The sequence below is a fragment of the Thamnophis sirtalis genome, unplaced genomic scaffold, assembly GCF_051295495.1.
Source record: "Thamnophis sirtalis isolate CommonGarterSnake01/CBP01778 unplaced genomic scaffold, rThaSir2_p1.2 scaffold_16, whole genome shotgun sequence".
NCBI lineage: Eukaryota > Metazoa > Chordata > Lepidosauria > Squamata > Natricidae > Thamnophis > Thamnophis sirtalis.
The window spans coordinates 1195554-1219087 of NW_028261396.1; the positions used below are offsets into that span (position 1 = coordinate 1195554).

General features: G+C 41.7%; 1 protein-coding gene across 1 annotated transcript in view; it reads right to left on the minus strand.

The window, feature by feature from the left end:
* GREB1 (growth regulating estrogen receptor binding 1) overlaps positions 1-1471 on the minus strand; it is an 89290-nt gene extending 87819 nt beyond the window's left edge. Inside the window, exon 1 of the mRNA XM_087702786.1 lies at positions 1287-1471. Within this exon, the coding sequence (XP_087558912.1) occupies positions 1287-1443 (157 nt within the window). The 5' untranslated portion in view covers positions 1444-1471. The remainder of the gene's footprint in view (positions 1-1286) is intronic.
* Positions 1472-23534: the final 22063 nt, after the last annotated feature.

Sequence of the window (23534 nt, forward strand, 5' to 3'; positions counted from 1 at the left end):
TTTAAGCTATTCTAATGTTTCTGAAGTTCACAAGTTGAATTTAAAGCAGAACCCAATATTCTTGTCCAAAGCGAGGAGGTATAAAAATGCTGTTTAAATGTAAGAATACCGTCAGCTTTTAATCAATATTATTCATCACCAAAATAATTGTTGCTTGAAATACTGATCGGTGAATTTGCAATTTATTTCATTGTATTAAATCCTGTTTCTTCCAATTATGCTCATTGTTACCATTGCACAGCTGGGATCTCAGTCACAAATGCTATATTTCTTTCCAGTTCACTACATTAAATCAAATTTACAAATTTCAAAAAAGGTTTTGAGCTGATATACATTCAATAGAGCATGTCCCAGTTAAATTTGTGGGAGTTTTTTTTTAAGTGATAGCTAGAAAGATCAAGATATAGAAATAGAATCCTTTCTCCTTGTTATATTTCAAATACTTTGAACAATAACATTTGCAGGCTTCATACAAATGAGTTTAAATCTAACACTGTATCAGAAGCCCTTTCTATATAAGGAATTAATGAAGAGTACTGATGAGACCAATTGAAATTGGCTAGGATCCCATTCGTACAGTAATCACAAAAACAAGAACCTTTGGAAATAGAGGCAAGGCTTTGCTTATATCTTATTGATGGATCGTGTAAACTTTCCCCTCCTTTCATTATTACATTTTTTTTTCCTGGCTCTCACTAGTTAAGAGCAAAACTCAATCAGGATTTTTGCCTATGGATCAACGTAGGAAGGACTTTACAACATTCTAATCCCGGATCAGCAAAAGAATCAGAGAAATAAGAGCACACTAATTACTTCTGGAAGAATGGTTCTTGATAATTTTTATCTCTGTATACTAATCTGTGTAAAAGCAAGAGTGATATTTTATGAATAAATTTTGCACCTTTATACACATCTAAATCTATTTTGGATGATTGGGTCACATTCAGTGGTGGGTTCCGGTAGTGGTTTGGAACCAGTAGTGACCAAGGCCTGCCACGCCCCTGAACTGGTTCTCTGGGCGGCGCCGTGGGTGGCGCCATCTTGTTTCTTGCTTCTGCACACGGGCAGAACAATTTTAATTGTACTGTGCATGTACGGCGCACCCACGAGCGAAGGTGAGGTGCTTGGTGCTCTCTGAGCTTGGTTTCTTGCAGACATTTTATTACCCAACTAGGTAACATCATCAATCCTAGTTGAGTAATGAACTGTCTGCAAGAAAATACATTTCAGAGCACACCAAAGACCCAACCCTAATCTACAAATATTTCCAAAGGAGCACTTCTTACCTTCTAGAGACGAAAGCTGCCGCTCGGCTTCTAAATATAGCTGTGAAAAAATCGGCCTTGGGACTAAATTACTGGATCGGAGAGAAGCTTCAATAGAATTATGCAACACTTCTTCAAAACGCGTTGAGTTAAGTTGTCCCGCATAAGAATTTCCCATCTTCTTGAAGAATGAATCAGAATTCTTCAGGGGCGGGATATAATTATTCCACCTAAACAGGAAAAGATAAGAGGGGATTAGATCAACGTTTGCTTTAATAAAATTTGGAAGCGTGAGAGATTTCAAAGGAACTGTGTCTTCTAAGAGAACAGTGAATTGACTCAGTAAAAATGATGCAAAGCTGGCAGCATGAATTATATAGTTTATGATAATAGGTTTCTGTAATTCATCAGAAAGGCATTCTTAATATTGACAAAAACAAACTATTGATCTACTTTTAGGCATTGGGGAAATCGCTTCTTAAAGCAGTTTTTTTTAAAGCATTATATAATTAGGTTGCTTGCTATCTATCGAATTGAATGGCTATGTCCATTATCTCCTGTATCTCGGTAATATACATTTATTTATTTAAAGCTTTTATATGCCGCCAAATCCCAAAGGACTCCGGGCGGCTTACAAAGAAAATATAAAAAACACAACAACAATACACTTTAAAACAACAGTCATCCCTCATACATTCATTCTAGTCAGGGCCGGACCTCAACAGTGAGGTCAACAGCCCCAGGAATGCCGGAACAGCCAAGTTTTTATGGCTTTCCTGAAGGCCATCAGAGTGGGTATATGGTCCGGATTTCTGGGGGGAGCTGGTTCCAAAGAGTCGGAGCAGCCACCGAGAAGGCTCTCCTCCGAGGGCCCGCCAGCTGATATTGTTTGGCCGACGGCATCCGAAGGAGGCCCAATCTATGGGATCTTACTGGTCGCTGGGAGGTATATGTCAGCAGGTGGTCTCGAAGGTATCCTGGCCCTAAGCCACGTAGGGCTTTAAAGGTGATAACCAACACTGAGTCTGGAGACCAATAGGTAGCCAGTGCAGCTCACGGAGGATAGGTGTAACGTGGTGTAACTGCTCTCTATCCTCCCTCAAGGCATTTGGTAACCTTTTCCCCAAACATGTTTGCCAATGAAACCTATTTACCACATTCACATTCAAGTTCATAACCTGAGATGTTGGAAAACAATCAGACAACCAATGTGTGCAGGGTAACCCTTAAATATGAAGGGCTCGCTGGATTCATTTCACTTTTTACCATTTCCAAGCTTGGAGAAGGCCTAATAAAAATAAATTCCAGACATGGTAATTATCCAACATCGTCTGCATCTACTTCGGGCCCAGGAAGCAGCCGGCTGGAGCACAAACCGTGTTAATGGCAACATCAAAGCACTTGCCTGCACTTCCACAATATAAAAATTTGGGACAGCTCTTGTTTAACAGTCCAAGAGGCAGAAAGATATATGCTGGTGGCCATGAATGTGCCAGCTAGGTCATAAAAATGGCACCCAGAGGTTTGGCAGGCCGATGGGCCTCGTTTTCTTGCGCTATTGAACTCTGTATCAGATTTATGTCTCTTAGGAGCTCTCAGACAGAAGCGGAGGTGGGGGAGGCTGTTTCAAATGTCTGTGAAATTCCAAACAATGATCAGAACCGACTATCTCTATTCAAAAAACTCCAGCCAGCCGGAAGTGGGAACAAGAGAAAGGCTGATCTCCCCATAGCAATGGATGAAAGGAATCCCAGCACTTTACTACTTGCTGCAGAACAAACATGGAGGAATTCTATAAACTTCAGCTAAGGAGAACACTAAGTATATTTCTAATACTCCTTGGATATGATTATTCTACACTATCCATGCTCCTATTTATAAAACTCAGTGCCTCTGTGAAAGGTCAGGATGACTCCTGCGTTTGTGGTGCAATCAGAACATTGCGTGTGTTGAAGTTGTTTTAACGCAAACCAAAGATGCCTTTTAAAAAACAAGTTGACATCCTATTCTTATGCATGCCAGTGCTGTGTGTGAGGTAATTTAAGGTGGTTCTGACAAGTGTCGCCGGCATCTTCATATCTGGTCACGTGGGCGGCAAAGCCACTCCCATCCAGTCACATGAGTGGCAAGCCACTCCCACAAAGGAGGCCACACCCACAATTCGAACAATTTTTGAAACCCACCACTGCTTCACGATCATAAAAAGATAGGCGGGAGAAAGCCACGCTAGCGTTAATCCCTGCTGAAAGTGGGGGCGATGCCGTGTTGAAGAATATATTCCAGGATTAACGGATGGGAATTTACAAAAACGGTGATCAGCTTTTCCCAACTGTGATGAGATTTTTTTTTCCAGATGATTTTGGCTACAACCCATTCATAGGAAATTACTCTTAGTCTATCATATTGGGAAAACCCCAACCGCTATCTTTTCTTTTTCTTTCATGCCCAAATTAGGATTTTGTGAGGTAGAGAGAAGCAGACTCCAGCAAATTTAGTTTATTGTGGTCCCATATTTATGGTCTGCAAAGTGAAGAAACAGATGATAAAGAGAAATGAATCACTGTGGTGGTGGTGGTGCTGCTTCTACTGAGGCATGGGAGTCAAATTCAAGTTCAGCCACCACAAACTCTTAGCCAACTCAATTTGGTTTTTGAAGGGGAACCACGTGGATCCCAGCTTTGAACAGCCTCATAAAACTGTCGTAGCCAGTGAGAAAGAAACCTGGATTTTAAAAAAAATACAGCACACGGCTCTTTTTTTTTTAAAATTCAAGATAGAAAAGGAAACATCTCGTGTGAGGGTGAGCAATTTATTTCTGGTTGCTTAATTCCCTGCAGTTTAAAATGTAATGGCTTCTCTGGTTTAGTAACCTGAACTAAACTGGCAGTGAAAAAACAAGCTTGCCTTTCTCAATTCCTCTAAAATAGGTGGCCTAAACATCTTCATGTGATTAAAAACCTGTATAAAGAAAACAGCAGTTCCATTCCTATTCAATATAACAACACCCAAAGTCCATGTTGATATCAGATGGCAGGGAGAACTACTCTTACAGTTTGGGTTTCAAAAATGCTATTTAGATCTCTTTCCTACTTTGCCCCAAATAAACACACATTCACCAAATATAAGCAGGGTTGAACTCGTATCTCTAGCATCTTCACATACATGGAAGGTCACTGCAAGGATGTAGTTATCTGTATGTAGGACTGGAAGGTTTTATTTCCTGATGGATTGAAAAACCCCAAAATACTTTGCTAAAAATCTATACCGTGTACGGGCTCTGGGAAGTCGGGGGGGGAGGGAGGTGGGGTGTTGGAGGGGAGGGTGGGGGGAGGGAGGGATATATACTAGGTTGGGTTAGATTTCAATGTAATGTGACTTCACATGTATACTGTTTTTCTTTAATTTCTCTGTAAAAATAGGATAAGTTAAGTACGTTGACATCAGGGGTGGGTTTCTCGCCCCGTTCCAACCGGATCGGTTGGAACGAGGCCGGCGGCGTCCTCACGCATGCACGTGGCATCCTCGCGCATGCACACAACGCGCGCATGCGCACTAGCGTCTGCGCGATGCTCCAGCTACTCCTGGAGGATCACGCAGGCGTTCTGCGCATGCGTGGAAAGCGCAAAATTCGAAAAAAAACGGGTAAGGAGCGGGCGCGGGTGTGCGGGCACACGCGGGCGCGGGGGGGGGGGCTTCGCCGTTCCCGGAAGTTACTTCTGGGTTCGGCGACCAACCGGATCGCAGGGACCGGTGCGAACCGGTCGAAACCCACCCCTGGTTGACATATAGTGGGAATACACCAAGGGGAGGAGGAGTGGGATAGAAGAAAGAGGGGTAGAGAGGGCGGGAGAGAGGATGGGAGGGAGGGTGAGAAGGAAGGGAGGGAGTGGAGTGGTAGAGGGGGAGGGGAAGTAGGGTAGAGGAGGAGGAGGATGGAGGGAGGATAGAAAGTTGGAGGAGGGTGGAAGAAAAAGGTGTACGGAGAGTGGAAGAGGTATATTGGGTTGCTATTTTGGGGGGTATTGTTGTCAAGAGGAATTGCTGTGATTATTGTTTAATGTTGTATGGCTCCGGCTATGTACAGTATATATGTGAGTCTATGAAAATGAAAAAATGGAAAATAAAAACCTTTCAAGAAAAACCCCAAAATACACATGCCCATTTCACATTTCTAAACAGAATGAGGCCAGTGGACCTATGAATGGTAGTGGCATGGCTGGTGGACCTGATCCTATTCTTCCTGAATGGATGATGGAGCCACTATGAAAAATGCTGTAAGTAAATCCATTCCTTTTCTTTCAAATGTTTCAGCTAAATAAGCTGTTCCTTATGCAGCCCAAACAACTAGCACCACTAGTTGATAAGAGGGAAACATCGGGAGCAGAGGTGGGTTCCTACCAGTTCACACCTATTCGGTAGAACCGGTTCGTCAAATCTGCCGAACCGGTTAGAAGAGGTTCCACCAGTGGACCCGGAAAGCAGGCCACACCTACAGAAGAGGTTGCAAAAAAATTTGAAACCCCACCACTGGTCCTTGGATATGATTATTCTACACTATCATGCTCCTATTTATAAAACTCAGTGCCTCTGTGAAAGGTAAGGATGACTACTGTGTTGTGGTGCAATCAGAACATTGCGTGTGTTGAAGTTGTTTTAACGCAAACCAAAGATGCCTTTTAAAAAACAAGTTTGCATCCTATTCTTATGCATGCCAGTGCTGTGTGGGAGGTAATTTAAGGTGGTTCTGACAAGTGTCGTCGGCATCTTCATATCCGGTCACATGGGCAGCAAGCCACTCCCATCCAGTCACATGGGTGGTAAGTCACTCCCACAAAGGAGGCCACACCCACAGAGTAGGTTCGAACAATTTTTGAAACCCACCACTGTTCTGGAGGCTTGGGAGCAAATCCAGAAAAAATACCGATTGTTTTGGGAATATTGCCAAAAGGAAAACCTCAAAACGCATCAATGTGCATGCAGCTATGGAATGATGACAGCTCAGTAAAGCCTCAGTAATGGACTGTAAACTACTATGCTGGTTAAAATGGGTGTGTGGGTTTGTGTGTTCAATTTTGCAATTGAACAATTTTTGGTAGTGAACTGGGTGCCAGTTTCTTTGATTTAGCTCACCATGTAAAGCACAATTGACAAGTTAAGCGCAAGATACATGCCTTGCAAAAATAATATTCCAGCTCCAAAGTGAATAAATAATACTATGCACAATGAGTGAATGTAGCCACAGAATATAAATTAGAAAGTTCCTGACAGAAATTAGCCACAGACTTGTTAAGTGTTCTAAGTGTTTTAAGTTAATTATGTGCAATTGAAGCAGGAGGCAGGAATAAATGTATTAGGCATTAGGATACATCTCAATGATTGTGGGAGAGATCAGTAAATCATATAGCACTCCATAGCTCAGTTTTCTGCTCTATGTGAATCAGTAAACATCAACTGGGTTAGCAGAGAGAAACAAAATACAAAATAATGACAATAATCTACTACACTGTTGACAATGAAAATCCAGTCTCCCATTAAACAATCTAGAAATTAAAGTCACTCCAAATTTGAACTTTGCGATGCTTAGAAGAACTACTATACAGAAGACTATTGCAGATTAAACAATATTTTGACCAGAGGTGGTATTCTGCCAATTTGCCACGGTTCGGGCGAACCAGTAGCGGCAATGGTGGAAGGCTCCGCCCACTCACCCAGAGGTCATCACGGATGCTCTGTGCATGCACGCTCCCGGTTCCGAACCAGTAGCGAAGGTAAGAGGATTTCATGCCTCATTTTGACCAATGAAATGTCACCAAGCGTTGATTTGCAAAAGAAAATGTATGTCTTAGGCTGCTGGGAAGCTTCAGTAGGAGAAAATTCCTATTTGCTTTCCCTTGCAGAAAGGGGGGAAAAAAACACAGTCCAGAAACATTTTTTTCAACAGAGCATCCCATTCTAGCATTACATTTTCAGTAAGAAGCATTGCTGTACTAGGTGGAGCCATTAATTTTGTTGAGAAATGAGCACTGACATTCTAATATTAGCCTTTGTTCTTTATTTTATCCCTTCAGCCCTGGAGAACAATTTTCAAATCAATTGGCCATTAAGTAGTGAAACATCACTGTGGCCCACAGTGTAATATATACGGTGTGGCAATAAATACATTAGACAGAAGAATTACATCCTGTCCTTGTCTTTCTACACCTACAGGAAACAATGTACTTTAATGCAGATTTATAGGTTTTTCTTAAGAGTATCACATAAAAGCTGCAGGTGTAACTTCCAAATATTATAGTTTGCTGTTCATGAATCAACAGCATCCACTTAATCCAGATGCAGAAACTGGATTTTCTATCCTGGATGTTATTTTGACCTTGTCCATCTCCCTGTGGGTTTTTTTATTAGATTTAACAACTTCTGATTTAAATGAATGTATCCTCAAACTATATTTCGGCGCACTTTACAGACTATGAAGTAGTTATGGAAATCCTAAGCAGGGTAGAAAACGACCGTGGCATGACAAAACCGCGCTCGACTAAAGCGTGCCCGATTAAACCGCATCGCTGACATCATCAACAGGGCGACAACAGCGAGCGCGGAGAAAGAAGGGCGCTTTAAATAGCGCTTTGAAAGCAAGCCGATTCAAGTTAAGGTAAGGGTTAGGTTTAGGGTTAGCTTTAGGGTTAGGTTAAGGGTTAGGTTTAGGGTTAGGTTTAGGGTTAGGTTTAGGGTTAGGTTAAGGGTTAGGTTTAGGGTTAGGTTTAGGATTAGGTTTAGGGGGTTTAGGTTTAGGTTTAGGGATTAATTTTAGGTTTAGCGTTTACAGCGTGCTTCTGTCTCGGCACTGTTGTCGCCCTGTGATAACGTCAGCTACGCGGTTTCGTCGAGCGTGCTTTAGTCGAACGCGGTTTTGTGGTGGAACCGAAAACGACAGCCAATAAAGGCAAAGAGAAACATCTGAAGTCATAAACTTTAAATCCATTTTAGAAAATGAAAAATGCTTTGGCTCCCTCAGACATATCCACTGTGTCCTAACCAAAAGGCTGCATTCCATCCAAATTTAAACCCAAAAGTTGTTTTCATAAGGAGATCCTCTTAAGCTTCTTTTTATTCCTCCCTTCATTGCAAATAAAAGATAAATCCATCTCTATATTAATCAGTAGTCTTTCTAAACTGGTGCCTTTCCAGATGTATCGGAGGACAATTCCCATCATCCCTAAATGAGCACTGCTCTCTAAAATCAAGGCTGAGAAACATCTGGAAAGGAAGGACTTAAGGAAGTTATAAAATATACATTTGTATACATGGGAGGTGAGGTGGTCTTAACTCTTTCCTTGGCATTTACATCAAGGTCTCCTCTATGCTGACAAGATTTAGTATCACTTTGAACAGTGTCCAGCCTGTTTTTTTGGGGGGGGGGGAAACAGGGTAATTTAAAGTGTGCCACATTCAAAGTTTGTCCGTAGAATCTAATGCAACCTTAGCTTTAACAGATAGCAATTTGGATTTAAGTTTAAATACAAGTCTTCTGGGCAGAACATTTGAACCATTCTCCAACAGAAAACCCTGGTATTTTTCTAGCCCTATATGACAAAAAGCAATCAATATCACACAAACAAGGTTTGGTGACCTCTCACGTAGCATTTCCAATTCCTTTCTACTGTATGCCGGTCCTTTTCTGCACTAAAAGATACCATGGTACAGTGATTTTAACTCTGAGATTTTAACTCTATTTTTGCATTGTATGAAAATTTTTGTTGCTCCGTATAAATTTTTTAATCAAGCCCCTCCCCCCCCCCCCCCGGTCAAAGGTGTCCCTCTTTACCAATCTGAAAATCTGGTCACCTTAGCCTAACGTATTACTCTGACTAGAAAAATATGACTCCAAAAGAAAATTATCAATGCAAGCTAGCCAGCCATATTCATAAAGTATAATTTATTAATACATACAATTACAACAAGCTACGACATTGTTTTAAATACTGAAATTTCAAAAGTGGGCATTTTTAATGATCTTGTTGAATTTCTAAATTCTTGAGGCAAATGAAACTGACTTACAATTATTCCTTCTGCTAATATTTAGATTGGAACCATAATGCGCTTTTGGGAAGCAAAACTTAAATGCAGTTGCAGCAAACAGAATTGTTTGAATAAAAAACCCCTGATTTAATAAAAAATTATTAAAGTATTATTCCATTGTAAATAAAATGTAACATTCATAAGATGCTTCATTTGGCATATCACAGACTTTCTCAAATTTGGGTGCTTTTTGGTCGTTTTCTCCTTATATTTAACTAATCTTTGCTGATATTAATTTGTACTCGTAGGCTGTCTTTATTACTCATATTATTAGCAAAAACAAGTGTGCTGAAGATCCAACTGGCACAAAAGTCTTCTACATTAAAAAAAATGAATTTGATCTAGGTGCATTAGCTTGTCTGTTGAATTTTTCACACATATACTCAAAGAGCCCATGGAAAATATAAAAATATCAGTTTGAAATTACCTATCACAATTTCCCACGAGCACACATTTTACATGGGAATTGTAATTCTGTAGTTCCAAAGACCCAAAGGGGCTTCAATTTTGAGGAAGGATATATGTGAAGGGCCAGGAAAAGTAAATTTAATTCTGTAAGGGAGTCATATTATTAAATCCTGCCGTGCCCTGTAAGCAAAAAGACAAATTATCAACTGAAAAAATAAATAAATTATCAGGACCGCAGAGGTATAAACTATGCAAATTTGTCCTGAAAGTAGAGTTTTAAATGTGGGGGAAAAAACCATGTCTGCACACAAATTCAATATTACTTAATACAGACAGCCTGCAGATCAAACCATGTGAAGACAAAAAAAAAAGGGGGGGGGGGAGGCTCAGAAAAAAATCTTCCTTAATTATATTTCATCTGTTTTTAAATGGATCTAAACCACAAAAATCACAGGCTGAAAGAAAAGGCATTCCTTTTTGAGTACAATGGACTGGCCCGTGACTTAAAATATTGTGGGTTTCTTTTCTGTTATATAGCCAAGAAAGACACTAAAGTTTCTGTGAGTAATTGTGAAATGAATACTGTTAATCACAGATCTTTGAAATAAAATTGTTGGCGAATCAAATAATACGCTGCTTCTTGTGCCAGTATAACAATGCCTGTGCATTTTTAACTACTCTAGTCCTATTGAAGTCAAGATTGGGGAAAGTAGATCCCGATCCATTTGCAGAAAATTTCCAGTTCACTTCCTATATACCTGCGGATAGCCGAATGTCTTACCAAGTACAATGGGCTTCCAAATATTTACATTCTCAAACTGAGAGAGAGAGCGTGCTTAAGACCTCTAAATAACAACATCGCTACATAATAATGAACAAGCACACCCCCAAAAAATAAAATAAAATTGGGCAGTCGAGTGAAGATTCATAGGGATGACCACTTAGTCTACTTCTGGGCCTCGTAACTTTCTTAGCAATAGCAATAGCAATAGCAGTTAGACTTATATACCGCTTCATAGGGCTTTCAGCCCTCTCTAAGCGGTTTACAGAGTCAGCCTATTGCCCCCAACAACAATCCGGGTCCTCATTTTACCCACCTCGGAAGGATGGAAGGCTGAGTCAACCCTGAGCCGTTGAGATTTGAACAGCCGAACTGCAGAACTTCAGTCAGCTGAAGTAGCCTGCAGTGCTGCATTTAACCACTGCGCCACCTCGGCTCTTTGTTCTTGGCTGGATCTGAAAATATACTAGTGGCACCCGAAGAACCATTCAAGAGTTTGCCTTGCACGGAGCAAATATCTACTATACCTTATGGAGGCGAAGCTTCCGATTCATCCCTGGCGAGTCTGTCCTGGGCTTGTATCATCATCATCATCACAAGCAAGCAGAGCCTTGCCAGTTTAGCCTTTTTGCAAAGGTGGCTAATCCCAGCTGCTGCCGCTGCTCTCCATGCCAACATTAGCTTAGCTGAGTTTGTCTTTTCTTTGATTCAGAGCAGAGGAGGCTGTCAGCCTGACGGAATAAGTCTCTGGAAACAGCAAGTGTTGGTCAGGTCACCCTGACACCAACATTCCTCTGTGACAGCGCAACAGAGGAAGGATTCAGTTATCTCTGTTTGCAACGGAAACAAAACAAGGCCAGCGCCGCAACTCGGCAATTCGGTCTCAAATAATTTTGGCGCAAGATGGGCTGGATAATAAACAGCAATGTTGCCCCCCCACACACACACACACTTCCTTACTTCAGCTTAATTCTTATTAACACTGAAGTGTTGCACTGGGGTCATCTTGTTCCTAGTCTAAACCACCGTTAATATCAACCACTCTCAGCTCCCTACAGCATTTTGGATGGAAGAAGGCTATGCTTTGCAACCTAAGGGGTTTTCCTAAAGCTCTCCCTTAAGAGCTGGAAGTGTGCCTGTTTTAAACAACTCTCTTTGATGACACAGAAGGACCCAGGAGAGGCAAACCAAACAGAATGGAACAATAGCAATAGCAATAGCAGTTAGACTTATATACCGCTTCATAGGGCTTTCAGCCCTCTCTAAGCGGTTTACAGAGTCAGCATATTGCCCCCAACAGTCTGGGTCCTCATTTCAACCACCTCGGAAGGATGGAAGGCTGAGTCAACCTTGAGCCGGTGAGATTAGAACCGCTGAACTGGAGATAGCAGTCAGCTGAAGTGGCCTGCAGTACTGCACCCTAACCACTGCGCCACCTCGGCTCTTCCTAACAAGTCCCATTTCTGTTCTTGGCCCCCATTTTCTCACCAGACACTTAATAGTGATGGCATGGACATGAGTTCACCTATGGCATTTTTATCAGTTTCACTGAACCACCCAGCTTTATCAAGAGGCAGAAGTTAAGCATGGCTGGCTAGTCATACATGGATGGGAGACCACCAGGGAACTCTAAAGTTGGAAGCTAAATGGGAAAATTGGGGAAATCATTCTGGAAGAAAGCTACATCAAACCACTTTCACGTTGTTGCCAAGCCTGGGTGGATCCCTTTAATCACAATAAGTTTGAATTTAATCCAGGCCTTTGCCTGATGCATGCAATATTTTTTCTCATGCTCTGTTTTCCTGACAAAGGCCCACTTCATTTATTAACTAATTTGCCTAATTAATATTGCGTGCTATTGGAAAAGAGAGAGCTTGCTTCAGTATGATTCATCCTGATCAGCTACCACAATTGCAATCTTTTTCTTGTTCCTCGGTCAAAGTGACCTTGTATACGTTTTTAAAATTAGCACTCTAATGTTCTGCCGAGAGTTTGAATAATGGATTTAACAAACAAACAATACTTATATTTTGCAGACATATGCCATAGCCTACATTATGGTCCTCCAGGTGTCTTTTCCCATGATTTTGCAGTTGCAACAAGGGCCAAGCATTTCTATCGTAAGCTCTCATAGATACATAAATATGATTAATTTTTTTGGTGGGCTCGTTTTTTTGTGGATAGCCCCAAACATGCCATTCAAGGACCAAATAGCTCTCCCACTTTGTGGCGCAGTGGTTAGGGTGCAGTACTGCAGGCCACTTCAGCTGACTGTTATCTGCAGTTCAGCGGTTCTAATCTCACCGGCTCAAGGTTGACTCAGCCTTCCATCCTTCCGAGGTGGGTAAAATAAGGACCCGGATTGTTGTTGGGGGCAATATGCTGACTCTGTAAACCACTTAGAGAGGGCTGAAAGCCCTATGAAGCGGTATATGTCTAACTGCTATTGCTATTCTCTCCATCCACACCGACATTCATTTCAGAACCAATTATTTGAAGAAGAAAAAAGATGCTCACTTTTAAACTGAGCAGTGTTGTATACCAAAGTGAAGACACTAATGTGAAGGTCTAATGTAACATGTAGGAATAAGACTTAAATTGGTGCTCACCAAATTGTTGGACATCAGTAATTTCTAGCTAGCAAAGCCAATTCCTTCTGCTTTTCTCTACTCAAATCCTCTTTTCCTTTGCTTCAGGATCTGAAATAAACTCCCCAGTGTTTGCCTCAAATCCAAGGGTTTGAAGACCGAGAGGATTTTTCTGATATCTTTTTTTTAATATATTTTATTTTCATTTTCATACACTCACATGTATACACCATACAGTATTAAACAATAATTGAATCAATTCCTCTTGTCGACAATGCCCCAGAAAATAAAAGCCCAATATATCTCTTCCATTCTCCATACACCTCTTTCTTCCACCACCCTCCAACTTTCTATCTTCCCTCCATCATCCCCCTCTACCCTACTTCCCCTCCCCCTCTACCACTCCTCTCTCCAGATCCACTACCCCCTCTTCCTTTTCGCCTTCCCCCCCACCCTCTCTCCCATCCCTCTCTACCCATCTTTCTTCTTTCCTACTCCTCCTCCTCTCGGTGTATTTCCACTATATGTTAATGTACTTGGCTTATCCTATTTTTAAAGAAAAATTAGAGAAAAACAGTATACATGTGAAGTCACATTGCATTGAGATCTAACACATCGTGTCTAGCCTAATATATATCCCTCCCTCCCTCCACCCTCCCCCCCCCCCGACCCTCCTCCTGGATTTTTCTGATATCTGACCTTCTTTCCCCCCCCCCCAGGTGTAAATTGTGTCACAGTTAATCTCAAGCTAGACCCAGATGGCTTTTGTTAATGAAAAAGCTGCCCCAAGATACAGGAAGTCCACAACATATGACCACAATATTTGTGGCTAAGTGAGACATTTATTAAGTGGGTTTTGCTCCATTTTACGACCGTTCTTGTGACAGTTGTTAAGTGAATCACTGCAGTTGTCAAGTTAGTAACATGGTGTTAAATGAATCTAGCTTTCCCATTGACTTTGTTTGCCAGAAGGTCGCAAAAAAGGGATTCCACTGCAGCGGTCATAAATATGAATCGGTTGCCAAGCATCCAAATTTTGCCAAGCATCCAAATTTTGATCACATGACCATGGAGATGCTGCAATGGTCATAAGAGTAAAAACGGTCGTAAGTCACTTTTTTCAGTGTTGTAACTTCGAACCGTCGCTAAATGAATTGTCACAAGTCGAGGTCTACCTTTAATGTAATTTCCAAAAAGTTCTGAATTCAGTCACAAATTCCTTAAAATTAAGAACTATTTGGAGAGATGGCTGCCAAAAAAAAAGGAGAGAAAAAGTAAGATCAAAAATAGAAAACCCTCAAAAGTACTTGGAGCCGTTCAGTATTCCAACTTTCCTTAGGTATTCAGTATTCTAACTTTCCTTACGATTTAAAGAAAGACCGTATAAGGTCTTTCTTTAAATCGTATCGGAAGAAATTATCCTGAAAGCAATTTAGGTGCCTATATCCTTTCGCTCTCTCTTGCGCTTTCCCTCTCTCTGTTTATTCCTCCCTGGAAAAAAAAAATCCTTTATTTGCTTTTCTGTTCTTGCTTCTGTGTAACATGAACTCCTTCACACATACGTAGTAAAGTTCAGCCTAATTGATTGTCTCTGCAAGATACTATCTTGAGGGGAAACAAGCCACAGAATATTGTGTTAACATTTCTCCTGTTTCTTTTCCCCCACTGTTTTATGGATTCTGTATATGTCATAAGCTCATCCTTCACTTTGTGAACCTTATATACCAATTGTCCAAATAGAGATCTATTTAGAATTCCCCCCCCCCTCCAAAAAATGGAGTTATTTGTGCTGTTGTGATGAATAATAAGGCTAGAAACCAAAAGGCGTTATGCTCCGTTAGATTTTATCTCCGTATTTTCCCCTTCAAACTGTCTGAGATATTTCGGCACCAGCAAAAACCAATCCCACAAGCTACTCAGCAAAAGAGCAGATGTATAACTAGAAGTATGAACATACCAATAATAAAAGAATTAACTTGATCTGTTCTTCCAAAATAGAATTTAGCAGTGGACTCTTTTTGCTTCAAGACAAAGCCTATTTTTTCTGGAAAGAAAGATGGTTTTTAAAAAGTGCTGAACAAACACTGGAAAATTACCAACAGAAAAACAGAATTATTTGGAAATTTGATGAAACAGACAGGGCAATTATACAATTCCTCATCTGGAAACATTAACAGGGTTGCAGAATGAGAAATGAGGTTATTTTCAATTCTACTTCTAACAGTAAAACACTAGTTGTTGCCAAGGATGTCTTTTATCTGTTAATCTTGTTGTTTTAAAATTAACAATATATTTAAATATTTATAGGTGGGGGATACAAGTATTTCAGTACAACAATACAGAACTCCGCTTGGAAGAATTGCAATGTATCATTTTTGTTTTGAGGCCTGATAATAAGTGGCTACAAGATAAATCTGACACCTATAAAATGTTCTGTATCCAATATTCCTTGTGCAACTGCGAAATTAATTGTCAGCAAGGTCATATGATTGTTCTTCCTATAAAAATTGGAGAATCACAAGGTCTGATCTCCCTAGAGTTAAGATGATCTTAGCTATGTTGTTAGGAATGAATAACAGAATGGAGCAAACTACCATATTTTTTGGAGTATAAGACGCACCTTTTTCCCTCAAAAAAGAAACTGAAAATCTAGGTGCGTCTTATACACTGAATACAGTAGTTTTTGCCTCCCGAAACCCCCCCTTCATCAAAATGGCCATGCAAAGCCTGTAGAAGGCTTTCAGAGAGCTCCTGGGGGCTGGGGAAGGCAGAAATGAGTGAAAAACAGGCCATTTTTTGCTCAATTCTGCCCCTTCAGCCCCCAGGAGTACTCTATAAGCCTCCTAAAGACTATGCACTTGAAAATCTGATAGGAAATCCGTTATAACTACCTGCATGGAATTAGCAACCTAGTCTTATACTAGGTAAGGCGAGATGAACTATGGGAGATGAACAGCGCCATCTGCGCTGTAAATATGTAAAGAGCTTTATCTCTTTTTGTATCCTGTATTTTGTAAATCTTGCCTTTTTTTATAACTTTCAATTAGGGGAAAAAAAGAGAACCAGGTCACCCCCTGAAGAGGAGAATTTGTAAACACAACAACGGATAGAGTGGATGGAGGGAGGAGTAGAAGGAAAGATAGGAAGGTGAGGAGAAAAGAGAGGAATAGGAGAGAGGGAAAAACAGAGGAAGAATTGGAGGGAATGTAAGAGTAGGAAAGAGGGGAGGAAAGGGAAGAAGAGGGGAAGGGTAAAGGGGAGGAAGGGGAAGGAGAGAGGGGAAGGGAGAGGAGGAAGGAAGGAAGGAGAGATGAAAGAGAAGAAAGGGGGGAAGGAAGGAGGGAAGGAAGGAAGGAGGGATGCAAGGAGGGAAGGAAGGAGGGAAGGAAGGAGAGAAAGAGAGAAGAAGGGAGGGAAGGAAGGAGGGAAGGAAGGAGAGAAGGAGAGAAGAAAGGAGGGAAGGAAGGAGGGAATGTAGGAGAGAAGGAAGGGGAGAAGGAAGGAGGAAAGGAAGGGGGAAAGGAAGGAGAGAAGGAGAGAAGAATGGAGGGAAGGAAGGAAGGAGGGAAGGAGGGAAGGAGGGAAGGAGGGAAGGAGAGAAGAAAGGAGGGAGGGAAGGGGGAAGGAGGAAGGGAAGGAAGGAGGGAAGGAAGGAGAGTAGGAGAGAAGAAAGGTGGGAAGGAAAGAGGGAAGGAGGGAAGAAGAAGTAGGATTGTTGTAAGATAAGATGGATTTATGGGATGGCAAGAAAGCAACTTCAAGTATATTGTCAACTGTAGGGGAGAAAAATTGTTACAAATACATATTATTAATAACCTTTTTCTTTCTCCTAGTTTGTATTAGTTTTTTAATACTTGTATCCGTAGATCTTAATAAAAATTATTTGAAAGAAGGAAAATATTTTACAATTATGTGTATTTTAAACCAATTCAAATTTCTTCCAATTAAATGTAAGATGACAATGTAGGTAATTTTAATCAAGGCATGCATCGCTTAGCAGCTACAAATCAATTAATCTATCCATCTGTCTATTTGTCTTATCAAAAAAAAGCAAGCTAACTTTACAGGGTGAAAAACTGTGTACCCATATATGCATCTAGCTACTGAAATGCGACTACCTCATACTTTTCTGCACTCAAGAGTGTATTTGCATTCCAAAGGTCTTTGTGGAATTATGGCTGCTAGATAAGAAATAACAGAGAGATGTAGACATTTGCACCCAATGACTAATAAATTGCACTCAAGGTTAAACTAGCACATTAGATAATCAATATATGTGCTTTTACTATAGTAGTTAATTGGATAGTAGCCTCAAACCGTGAGGGATAAGGAAAATAATGTTACTTTTCTCTCAGGATCCTGTCAATATTCTTAAACCTTTGGCACCGTATCTGTTTTGTCTATTATAAGGTACATAACAAATTATTTCTTCTTCCTCCTCCTCTCCCTTTTCCTTGTTGATATTTTATTTAAAAAATGCACAGGGAAGTTTTTGGAGGAACAATTTTTAAATAAAACGTTCACTATAGTCTCAGCGTAAGTGCTAGAATGAACTGCTATTTGTCCGCTTGGCTCAGTGCAGAGGTGGGTTCCTACTGGTTCGGACCGGTTCGGATGAGTAGGTACTAACTCGGCTGCCAACACTTCTGAACCGGTTCTATCAGTGGCTCTGTAGGCGCCACCATCTTGTTTTTTGCTTCTGCGCATGCAAAGAAGCAATTTTTTTCACTACTGCGCATGCACACACAGCGCACATCAAACGCGTGCACACCTGAAGCGTGTTCTTGAGCGAACCATCAGTAAAAGAATCCGGAACCCACCCCTGGCTCAGTGGCTAAGACGCTGAGCTTGTTGATCAGAAAGGTCAGCAGTTCGAATCCCTAGCGCCATGTAACACTGTGAGCTCCCATTACTTGTCCCAGCTTCTGCCAACCTAGCAATTCGAAAGCATGTGAAAATGCAAGTAGAAAAATAGGAACCACCTTTGGTGGGAAGGTAACAGCATTCCGTGAGCCTTCAGCATTTAGTCATGCTGGCCACAGGACCACGGAGACGTCTTTGGATAGTGCTGGCTCTTTGGCTTTGAAACGGAGATGAGCACCACCCCCTAGAGTCAGGAACAGAGGTGGGTTCCTACCAGTTCGCACCTATTCGGTAGAACCAGTTCGTCAAATCTACCGAACCGGTTAGAAGAGGTTCCACCAGTGGACCCGGAAAGCAGGCCACACCTACAGAAGAGGTTCCAAAAATTTCTGAAACCCACCACTGGTCCTTGGATATGATTATTCTACACTGTCATGCTCATACTTATAAAACCCAGTGCCTCTGTGAAAGGTAAGGATGACTACTGCGTTTGTGGTGCAATCAGAACATTGCGTGTGTTGGAGTTGTTTTAACGCAAACCAAAGATGCCTTTTAAAAAACAAGTTTACATCATATTCTGATGCATGCCAGTGCTGTCTGTGAGGTAATTTAAGGTGGTTCTGACAAGTGTCGTCGGCATCTTCATATCCGGTCACATGGGCAGCAAGCCACTCCCATCCGGTCACATGGGCAGCAAGCCACTCCCACAAAGGAGGCCACACCCACAGAGTAGGTTCAAACAATTTTTGTGCAAACTGGTAGGAACCCACCTCTGATTTCACTCCTGGTTACAGTGTTCTGGGGTCATGTGATTTTGTGACCTTCAGACAAGCAAAGTCAATGGGGAAGCCAGCTTCATTTTACAACTGTGTTGCTCTCTTAACAACGGTGGCAAGAAAGGTCACAACATGGAGCAAAATTCACTTAATATATGTCTCATTTAGCAACAGAAATTTGGGGCTCCATTGTGATTGTAACATGAGAGTGACCTATATAAGGGATAGTCATCTTTCTTGTCCCCATGGCTGCATGCAGATAGGGGGCTTAAATATTTTGGGTGACCCAAACGTTCCTCTTCTACCGGTCTCAACACAGCTGAGATTTTAACTGCAGCAGAGAAACAGGCCGCCTAAAAGGGGTGTAACATGGGAGCACCTAGGTGCCCCCATGATAACCCGCACGGCCGCATTCCCCTGGAGTGGGGAGGGAATGGAGATTAGGGGATGGAATCTGTTCCTGCAGCCTAACCAGGTGGCTAAACACTTCATTTCAAGTATTTACCTATACTCAACCAATCCCTACCCCACATTAAGAAGTACAACAGATGGGATTCTTTTTTATCCCACTGGCAGATGATGCTTGCTCTATCTGCCTCCCATCCTACGACTGTATTAGCTATCAGTTATAGAAAAAGCAAAAATATAATTTCCTTGTGAACCTGTAGGTAACAGCCTGTAAATTTTAACCGTATCTTGTGATAAAACCTCTGTAACTCAATGTATATACCGTATGTTTCTTTAGATATAATTCCATTTATATTCTCTGGGCTAATACTTATCTACATATACGTACGATTAATCACTTAAACACAAAAACTATAATAGCAAATTAGGCATGCCTTTTTCATTGAAATTTACTATTTTGTTGACACATGAATGTAATCCTTTCATCTAATCGAATTCATACAGTTAAATATGCCAGGCATCATTAACTTGCTTGATTGACAACTCTAATTGTTCAACACACTAGTAAGGAATGAGCCATTTTTTTAAATGTGTATCAATATGTCAATTGTACTTATTACTTTAGTAGTTAGAGGTTTTTTTCCTCTAATAAATTACCTCTAATATCTGAAGGCAGTCTTAGATTTGCTGAGAATACAGTAATAAGAAGATATGTTTTTTTTCTACTTTTCTCTTTTAGAGGATGGGAAGGTTTTAAATTCTTTTTCTTTCAGGTTCGTATATGTATGGCATAGTGGTGGGATTCAAAAATTTTTACTAATGGTTCTGTGGGTGTGGCATGGCTTGGTGGGCATGGCAGGGGAAGGATACTGTAAAATCTCCATTCCCTTCCCACTCCAGGGGAAGGTTACTGCAAAATCTCCATTTCCTCCAGATCAGCTGGGACTCGGGAGGCAGAGAATAGATGGGGGCGGAGCCAGTCAGAGGTGATATTTACAAATCAGAAGTGGGTTCCTGCCAGTTCACACCAGTTCGGTAGAACTGAACCGGTTAGAAGAGGTTCCACCAGTGGACCCGGAAAGCAGGCCACACTTACAGAAGAGGCTCCAAATTTTTTTGAAACCCACCACTGACACACACACACACACACACACACACGCATACAGACAGACTCACACACAGAGAGAAAGAGAAAGAGAAAGAAAGGAAGAAAGAAAGAAAGAAAAAAAGAAAGAAAAAGTGAGAGATGAAAGAAAAAAGGAAAAAGGGACAGAGAAACAAAAGGAAGGAAAGAGAGAGAGAGAGAGAAAGAGAAAGAAAACACATGGCCGGCAAGCCACTCCCACCAGGTCACATGGCCGGCAAGCCACTCCCACAAAGGAGGCCACACCCACAGAGTAGGTTCGAAAAATCTTTGAAACCCACCACTGTTACAGGTTCTCCGAACAACTCAAGAAATAAATAAAAAAAGAAAAAAAAGAATGAAAAAGTGAGAGATGAAAGGAAAAAGGAAAAAGGGACAGAGAAACAAAAGGAAGGAAAGAGAGAGAGAGAGTAAGAGAGAGAGAGAGAAAAAAAACACATGTCCGGCAAGCCACTCCCACCAGGTCACATGGCCGGCAAGCCACTCCCACAAAGGAGGCCACACCCACAGAGTAGGTTCGAAAAAATCTTTGAAACCCACCACTGTTACAGGTTCTCCGAACTACTCAAAATTTCTACTCCCAGTTCTCCAGAAATTCCAGGCTTGGATCCTATATTTGTGATTCTTGCCCTCTCTTTTCATCATAAATGTTCAGAGTTGCAATTTGCCCTACTGACACGTGGGCATTCTCAACCAGAAACCTCAAGAACCTGGACCTCCTGGAACAGTTACATCGTCACTGAATTTGAAGAAAGCCTTCCAATTCCCCACAGCGCTTATTTTAATGGAAACTTGCTGTGCCTGAGAAGCAAATTAGGGAAGAACAGTCTCTTGGATACGAGAAAGCAGTGTGAGGAAAGAACAAAATTGAGTTATGGAGAGACAACATGTACAGCACAGTGCGTTGCCTTGCACACTGAAGCTTAGCACTTCATCCTGTCCATTAGCAAGAGTACCGACTGCAGAGTTTCAGGTTTCTACACAAATACTCCTGAGATAGGAAAGTTAAAACAGGCAAAACAGGAAAAAAAAATAAAAGTTAGAAAAGCCAGTTTGGTCTAGTAGTTAAGGCATCAGCCTATAAACCAGGAGAATGTGAGTTCCGGTCCTGCCTTAGGCACAAAAACTTGTCGGACTTTGTTGCAGAAAAATCAAATCCAGAAAACACACATCGATAACTGATTCAGCTGGATTCATTAACTTCTTTATATAAATAAGAATAAATGAATAAATGTACAATACCAACAGGTGGTTCTTCCAAGTAAACACAAGGCAGGAGAGTTACGGGCAAACACAAGCAGGAAGTTTCATTTTAGCAGACCAGCCCAAAAAGACTGCTTGTTTACTTCTTAGAGCAGCAGACTGCTTCAGTTTCTGTTTCAATTCTTTGCACAGAGATCAGTTTAAGCTCCCATTTGCTGACTTAGTTGCTATGCCTATTCATTGGCTGACCTTGTTCCTATGGGTTCACCGACAAATGTGCGCTCGACAAAAGCATGCTGACAAAACCGTGGCGAGAAAACCACGAGGTCGAAATCACGCTGACAAATGCGCACAGAAGCGCGCCGACAAATGCGCACCGATGAAAGCGCGCCATTAAAAAGGCAACAAAAACAACGTAACAACCCTAACCCTAAACCTAACCCTAAACTTAACCCTAACCCTAACCCTTACCTTAACCCTAATCGCGCTTTTTGGGGCGCAGTTTTGTCGACGCTCTTTTGTGGGAGCGCTTTCAACGTCGCGGTTATCTCGGCGCGGTTTTGTCGGCGCGGTTTTGTCGGGCGTGCATTTGACGGGTCACGGTTCCTATGCCTCTCCTAGTCATGAATATTTTAACAAAACTGGCTGGGTGACCTTGGGCCAGTCACTTTCTCTCAGTCCAACCCACCTCACAGGGTTGTAGTTGTTGATGTGAAGAAAATAGGAAGAGAGAAGAGCATTGGGTATGTTCAACGCTTTGAGTTATTTATAAAGTTTGAAGTTTGAAGTGTATTGACATTTGTATGCCGCCCACTCCCTTGGGACTCTGGGTGGCTTACAGACAAGACAAAGAAACATATATAAAAATTAAAATGAGAATACAAAGGTTAAAATTTCACACCATGCATACTGTTAGCGTGGGGCTGGATACTAATCAACAGCCCCCAGGCCTGCCGGAACAGCCAGGTCTTAGTAGCTTTACGGAAGGCCGGAAGAGTAGTAAGGGTCCGGATCTCTACGGGAAGATTGTTCCATAGGGCTGGAGCAGCTACAGAGAAGGCCCTCCCCCGGGGAGCCGCCAACCGACATTGACCGGCCGACGGCACCTGGGGGAGGCCCAATCTGTGTGATCTTATTGGTCATCGGGAAGTAAATGGCAGGAGGCCATTTAAATAATAAAGGCAGGATTAAACAAATAGCATAAAAACAAATGAAACATTTTCTCTACCTTCTTGCTGATATCTCCTTGTGCCATCTGAGTTTTTGTAGACTGTCCTACATATGGCTAAAGACCCAACATGAAGGGAACACATAATTTCCAGGACGCAAATGGAGTAATTATCTATCGTTCTGAAATCATCCAAAACTGACAACATATTCTTTTTCCTCACTGCAGAGCAGAGGTGGGTTGATGCCGGTTCGGCCTGGATCGGCCAACCGGTAGTAGCAGCGGCGGGAGGCTCCACCCACCCATCCAGGCGCTTCTGCGCATGAGCAGAAGTGTCAAGCGCGCCCGCAGGAGCCGGTAGTGGGGAAAAAAAATTGGCAACCTACCTCTGCTGCAGACTGTTTCCTAACTGAGAGAGATCAATCTTTCCTCTGATCTTATAATGGCTCTCCGGGGGTTGGACCTTGAGACAAAATCCCAGCATCCCACACGTAAATAGACACCCAGGGACAGACAGATGCTGGGATCCAATTGGCTCAATATCAACATTTGGATCTGTCAAGGTTTGTCAGAGTAAACTAGAGGAAGGCAAGAGCCGCAACCAAGACAGTGGTCAGATAAAAGCTATTCAAGTCCCAAACAGAAAGGGTAATTTGTGAAAGTGCTTCAGATTTGACCCTCCTTGATTCTCATAGAGAAAAAAAAACACCAGGGAGGGGAAAGGAGTGGATTCAGACTTGCAAAATATTCTTACCGAACCTTATAATAAATGTACTATTAGCTTTTATACATTTGTCTATGGAGATTCTCACTCATTCCGATCATGGCTGTCCCAAAGATGCTTTTTCAAGAGG